Source organism: Erithacus rubecula, assembly GCF_903797595.1.
Source record: "Erithacus rubecula genome assembly, chromosome: 3".
In the NCBI taxonomy this organism is placed as follows: Eukaryota; Metazoa; Chordata; class Aves; order Passeriformes; family Muscicapidae; genus Erithacus; species Erithacus rubecula.
Genome location: NC_136689.1, coordinates 26,566,338 through 26,572,779, shown reverse-complemented (window position 1 = coordinate 26,572,779; position 6,442 = coordinate 26,566,338). Strand labels below are relative to the sequence as shown.

The following is a 6,442-nucleotide window of genomic DNA, read 5'->3' as shown; positions in this document are numbered from 1 at the left end:
GTGGAACGGTACCAAGAAAGAGGGGAAGGGACTGTGCAACGGGCTGGGGTTAATGCCAAAAACACACGGGGAGCCATCTCTCACTTTGGCACCCCGTCAGCGCTGGGGATTGTAGCTTGGGGTGGGAGAGAGAAGCCAAGCCGGACAAACTTAGTGTCCGGGCTAATTAAATGTGCAGTCCTCAGAGAGGGGCCTGCAGTGTGAGGAAAGACTGGCTGAAGAGAGTTTCTGCTTTTGAAGGGTGCTCTGTTTATTTAAGTGTCAGCATCCATCCCGAGGTGAAAAGGTTAGCACTTGACCCAGGAAGTTCTCCTGTTTGTGCTTCAGAATTAGATTGGGATCATAAATTCCTCCCAGTAACAGAGAATGGAGAGAAGGGGCTTATATTGTCTAAAAGTAATATTATTTGGGCATAGGAGAGGAAGAAGTTTTGTGTAGGAAGTCAGATTGGGCTGACTCTGACAGAACAACATAGGTTGTAAGTAAGTACGGTTGTGAGACTCTTACCCCCTTTTCCCTTTGGAAAGACCCCAGTAGAAGAAAATAAGGGAAACAAAAATGCTGAGCCCAGCCTGTGACTCAGCTCTGACGTCACGCAGAGGTAGGCAGACGAGGGCTACCTGAAAGTGGAATATATTTATTACAGACATTATAAGGACCCGTAAATCCTGCTCTGGATTCCGCCACTGGTGGAATCACAGAGACTTTCATGATTGTACAGAAAAATCAGGAGGACATTTTGCTCACACACGACAACTGATAGAACTCAGTGTACCCGCAGTACAGCAAAGCACGGTGCGTCATGCAAAGGTCTGGACACCAACCACAGAAATTATACATTCATTTGGCCATTTGTCACATTCACGAATAGTTTGAAAAGACATCGAGTCTAAAGGAAGGTTAATATGAAAATAGGAAGAGGCGAGGTCTTTTGGATGGTTGTACCCTTCAGCTGAGCATAATCCAACACAGCTTTTGGGGCAGGGGGAAAAGGAGAGGGAGCAAGCACACCGGGTAAGGTTTAAAAAACCTAGTGCAATTGAAGCCTTGCTTGTCACATTTAAAGAAATAGCGCTACTTTTTTGAGGTATCTGCTTGAGCTTAAGACGTTTACTTGATACTGTCATCTACTTTACCAATATAAAAATGGATCCAGTTTGGCGAATGCACTCACCCTGCTTAACCTGATAATCGAAACATCATTCTAGAAAAATCTGTAAAAAGATAAATCTCTCGGACAAAGTATTTACAAGCAACAAACTCATTGACACGAACAAAGAATACATTAAATTAAGGGGATGAAAGTCCTATAAGTCGTGTAAACACTTGCAATAGTGCATCTCTTTGTGAGGTTATGTACCCTAAATAACCTGTCTTTCACTCAGGGAAACTCGGTGGAGCGCCCTTGCATTGGAGGAGAGAGACCCTTACGCGTATGCCAACACACATCTCCTCCAGCAGAAAAGGAAGGGGGAATCGGGAAGAAAATCCCCTGGCACCACGGCGCCGGGACCCGGCGGAACCGGCACCCCCAGGGCTGGACAGCGGCGGGGGTGGCGGAGGGAGCGGGGGAGGGAGCGGCAGCTCGCCGGAACCTCTCGGGGATACCGACCGACCGAGGGACCGACAAAACGGCGGCGGACGGAGGCGAGCCCGCTGGCGGGGGCTGCCGTCGGGGCGCGGCCGGTCTCAGTTGGAGGCAGCGAGCGTGTCCGAGGCGGAGGAGGCGGGCGAGGCGCTGCAGGGCGAGGAGCAGGACTTCTCCGACGAGTCCTCCGCCTTCTCCTCGCAGCCCGTGGGGGTGGCGGGGGAGATGGGCAGCAGCCCCTCTTTCTCCCGTTTCTTCTGCTTCATCCTCCGGTTCTGGAACCAGATCTTTACCTGCGTCTCGTTGAGCTGGAGGGAGGCGGCGATCTCCACCCGCCTGGCCCTGGTCAGGTATTTGTTGAAATGAAACTCCTTCTCCAGCTCGGTGAGCTGCTTGGTGGTGAAGTTAGTTCTGACGGTGTTGGGCTGCCCCACGAAGCCGTACTCGCCAGCCTTGCCTGCGAAGGGACATGCAGCGGTGAGTAAGAGAGCGCAAATGATTTATAGGCGATGTAATCAATATGTCCACACCGGCAAAGCGATAGGGAGCAAGAACTTCCTAGGATAAGAGGGAAACCCCGGCAGAGTGAGTGATGGAGTGCGAGGTGCTAAACCGGAGTCAGCCTCTAGTGTCAGAGCAAACTTGATAAGTGGTTTATGAATTACCAGAAATATGACCACGGGAGAGGAGGAGAAGGGGGAGAGTCAGGAATAAGTGAGGAATAAGCGCCGCTGGGTTTCAGGTCGGCGGGCAGACAGCCGCGGCTGCTCCCAGAGGTGCGGGCCGCTCTACCTGCCCAGCGTCCCGCGGGATACCGCGCCTCTTTCCCCGCACCCGCGGCGGAGAGAGAGAGGAGCGGCCCCCTCCTTGGCCCTCCCGCCGGCTACTGACCTGTTTTGGGTGGGTTTCTTTTCACTTTCATCCAGTCGAAGGTCTGCGCCGGCGGCGAGGTCTCGATGGAGGGGGAGCGGGCGTTTTCCCGGTGGCCAGCGTGGAGGGGAGACAGGGCATGGTTGTAGGTGCCCAGGGGCAGGTTCTGCTGCTCCTGCCCGTAGGGGGGAGGCACGTACTGAGCGGGGGCCCCCGCGTAGCCCTGGTGCGGGAGCGGGTGCTGCGCGGCGGCGGAGGAGGAGATGCTCCCCGAGTAGACGGCGGGGGCACAGGGGGGGAAGCCGCCGCCCAGCTCCGCGTCCTGCCCCAGGGGGTAGGGGCTGTACGCCGCTCCGAAACCCTGCGCGCTGTAGGTCGGGCCGCAGCCGGGGTGCGCGTAGGACACCCCCAGCCCGCCGTGGTGCTGGTAGGCGGCGGGCTGGGCCGGGCTGTGGTGATGGTGCCGGTGGGGGCTGATGGGCACCCCGCGGCCCGCCAGGAAGCGGTCCTCTCCGCTGCAGCTGCCGGCGCTGACGGCGCAGGGCTGGAAAGTTGTAATCCCGTGGTCGGGGTGATAGGCGCGGGCGGCGCAGGCCCCCGCCTCGCCGCCGAGGACGGGGTACTCGAGGAAGGAGCTCATCCTCGCCGCGTCCCTCTGTCACGCCGCCACCGGGTCTTCAGCGTCCAGCGGGGCCGCGCCAACTTTCCCACTTCCTCCATGGGGCCGGCAGGAAAATGACACGAAGGCGCCGGCAGCGGGCAGGCACGTGGGGGGCGGCAGCCAATGGCTGCGGCGCCCGCGGGGCTTCCCCGGCTCCTGTCGCCGGTACAGCGCCGCGTCGGGGGCATTTAAACGCCGAGCGCTCCGACCCGCGGCACCGCGGGGCAGGGAGGCGGTGGCCGTGGCCCCCAGGGGGTGAGGGGCGGGCCGGGCCGGGCTGTGCACATACACATACACATACACACACGCACACACGCACACACGCATACACACACGCACACACGCACACACGCACACACACATGCACACACACACGCGTACACACACGCATACACACACGCACACACACACACCCGCCGCGGCAGCCCCCTGGGTCTCGTCTGCCAGATGAGTGAGGACGGCAGAAGAGACCCGGAGGCTGCGCCCGGCCCGCGGAGCCTAGCGGTCGTCCTCTCCAGGGTGAGTGCTGCTGCCATGGTGCCCCAGCATCACCCAGCTGCCGGCGCTGTCAAGCTTGCACGGGGCACCTCTGCTGCGCATCAGCCTCCGGAAGGGGCAGCTTCGGGGGGGGATGGCGAGGGGAGGCGACTGGGACCACGGCACGGGGCGAATGATGGGGCGGAGAGAGGCAGAGACTGTGCTGAGACCCTTGGAACGGGAGTGAGAATGGGACCGTGGATGAGGCTGGGGACTTCTGCGGGGATGGGAACTGAGATAGGGACAGGAAGGGAGGTAAGGATAAGGCAGAGAACATGGGTATGGGACGGAGGATACTGATGTGGATGGGATGCGAGTGAAGATGGAGACGGTAATAGTGCCGGTGCTGAGGGATCTCGCTGGTCCTGCCCCGCCGCAGTCCCACGAGTTAAAGGGGCTTGTCCAGCCGCATTACCAGGCGGCCGCGGACATTAGCATGGAAATGAGGCGCTTTTGGGACTGACGACCATTGTGCTCTCCCAGGCTCACCGGCCACCCTCTGGCCTTCATCCTTGCTCCCCCCGCAACTCCGCCGTGCTCACCCTCGCCAGCCCAGGGCTGGGGTAGGGAAGGAGGAGCCGGGAGCAGGAGGACGAATGATTGGACGGGGCCCCGGGGGCTCCGCAGCCCATCTGCTGTGTTCCCGCAGCGCCGCTGCCGCCCGTCCGCCTTCGGACAGGGTGGGGGACGGCTGTCCGGGGTGCCGGGGGTCGCAGCCCGAGGACAGAGCCGGGACAGGGGCAGAGGAGCTGCGGGAGGAGCAGGGCCCTCCGCCCCGGCCCCTTTGTCCCTGCGCTCCGCCACCCGGGTCGGCGGTGGGGAGAGGTGGCAGATGGCCAATGTCAGAGGCGGCTCCAGGACCCTTGGGAACAGCGCTGAGCATCGACTCCAACCCACCCCTCCCCAACACCGTGGGGAGGTGTGTCAAAAAATGGGTACGTGGCCGGAGAAGGAGGGATGGCGGTGAGATGTGGGTTACGACCTCATATTAGGTTTACGTATGCGGAAAGAGAAAGGGGAGGTGAAGGACGGGCATCCGTCTGTCCCAGCGCACCCAGCCGTCTGCAGGCAGAAAGGACGGCACCAAAATCTTCAAAAGAAGTTCTGCAAAACGTCAGCCTCGGAGAAAGATGGATGGAAAGTCATGTCCCCTGACATCAGCCCCAGGAGGGGCTACCCCCTCTATTTCTGCAGGTGCCGACTCTTACGTGCCTCCGTTCTCACGCTCGATTCTTGCTTGTTTTGAAATCCAAAAGGCTCTTCTACCCTGCCACCACTCCTCGCTCACGAATACACACACCCACAAACACACCCTCAAGCTCCTCCCTCCCAGATGAACCACCTCACTCTCTCCTAGGTGCAAAGCTCTCCTACTGCTATTAGGTCAGCCCCTATCCCACGGCATCCGCACGGCCTCTCCATCAGCCAAAACCGAAGGGCGCCTCTCTCCATCACGCGACTATCCCGGTGCCCTCAGTATGACTATTTGTTCTGATTTACTGCAGAGGCAGGGATGGTTAAGGACCCTCTGGAAAGGTTCAGTTTCTTAAACTGCAGGAGGGCGGAGTGGAGGATAAGAGCAACAACACTCCAGAGGCATTTATGGTATTATACTGCGCCAATTTTGGACATGGTTACAGCTGTAAACACATTTATTTCTTTCTTGTAAACCAGTTGTGTTAAATACTGCATAAAGCAGAGAAAAAAATACAGCGATTAGGACTGCTTACTAATAAAAGGGCTGACATCTTCTCAGTGCTTTTTTCCGTCAGCAAAGAAAGAAAAATATTTTGCTATAAATAGATCCCTTTACCCGTAAATTCCGACAAATCACTTTGCTTACAGTCTCCAGCATCCTCAAATCCTTTTTTTCCCTCTGCTTTTCTGGTGCCATTGTCTCTTGTTGCATTGTCTCTCTGGCAGGGCTTTCGGGTTTTGCTGCCCGCACTAAGCATGGGGGCAACATCATGAGAAGGGTCGGAGCAGAGGAGGAGCACACACCACACCCTCCCCTCCCTCCTCCCGTCCAGGAGAGGGGGAGCTCCTGCCCCTTCCCCCTGCCCTCAAGCCAGCCCGGCCCCTCCGCGCCCCTCCGCGGCTTCTCTCCACGTTTCCTGCCACGGAACTGAGGCTGAGGGGGGGATCCCGGCTCTTTAGGCTTTTCCGTGGGAGTGTGCCCCCGCTGTGGCCTCAGAGTTCACCCGGAGCCTTGGAGGCGGCTCCCTCTTGCTGGATTCCCCCATTTATTTAAATTGAGTTTGCGAGAAGTTTAAACCTCGTAGCAGGTTTCCTTTTCCTTTTTCTTCTTTTTTTTTTTTTTTTTTTTTTTTTTTTATGTTTCTGGTTTTTTGTTTGGGGTTTTGGGCTGGGTTTGTTTTATTGTTAGGGGATTTTTTTAGTTCGTTTTGCTTTGGTTTTCTTTAAGTGTTGTCAGCATCCGGAAATCTGGGCACAAAAGAAACCCCAACCCTCACATGCACGTTGCGGTCCAATTTAACCCAGTGGCAGAGGAGTGAAAATGCCGGTAAGACCGCTCGCTTTCCGCAGGGACACGGCTGGAGCAGAGGCAAGGAGAACCAAGGCCGAGGTTTCACCGCGCCCGCAGCTCAGCCAAGCTGTTGTTTTAAAAGAGCAATAAAAGTGAATTATGACTAAACGCCTTCTCACTTAATGGTTTTAGACGGGGATCCCCAGCCCCGGCAAATACGTAAGAGGATTTTTATTTGTGAATGTGTTCCTGCAATTGATCTCTTTGATGACATTCTCATTCATAGAAAGAGTTTGAT

The 6,442-nt window shown here is 57.1% G+C and overlaps 1 protein-coding gene across 1 annotated transcript; it reads right to left on the bottom strand.

Annotated features, from left to right (window-relative positions):
- Positions 1–236: 236 nt before the first annotated feature.
- Positions 237–3,282, bottom strand: HOXA1 (homeobox A1). The gene is made up of 2 exons (XM_079302838.1): positions 2,480–3,282; positions 237–2,045 (listed from the first exon to the last, which is right to left on the bottom strand). The coding sequence occupies exons 1-2, from the start codon at positions 3,096–3,098 to the stop codon at positions 1,690–1,692; spliced, it is 975 nt and encodes a 324-aa protein (XP_079158964.1). The 5' UTR covers positions 3,099–3,282; the 3' UTR covers positions 237–1,689.
- Between the last annotated feature and the right edge of the window lie 3,160 nt (positions 3,283–6,442).

Excerpts from the sequence above, each read along its gene's own strand:
- HOXA1 (XM_079302838.1), bottom strand. The coding sequence starts at position 3,098 with ATGAGCTCCTTCCTCGAGTACCCCGTCCTCGGCGGCGAGGCGGGGGCC. Across the intron at positions 2,046-2,479 it reads AAGAAACCCACCCAAAACAG|GCAAGGCTGGCGAGTACGGC; the intron begins GTCAGTAGCCGG and ends GTCCCTTCGCAG.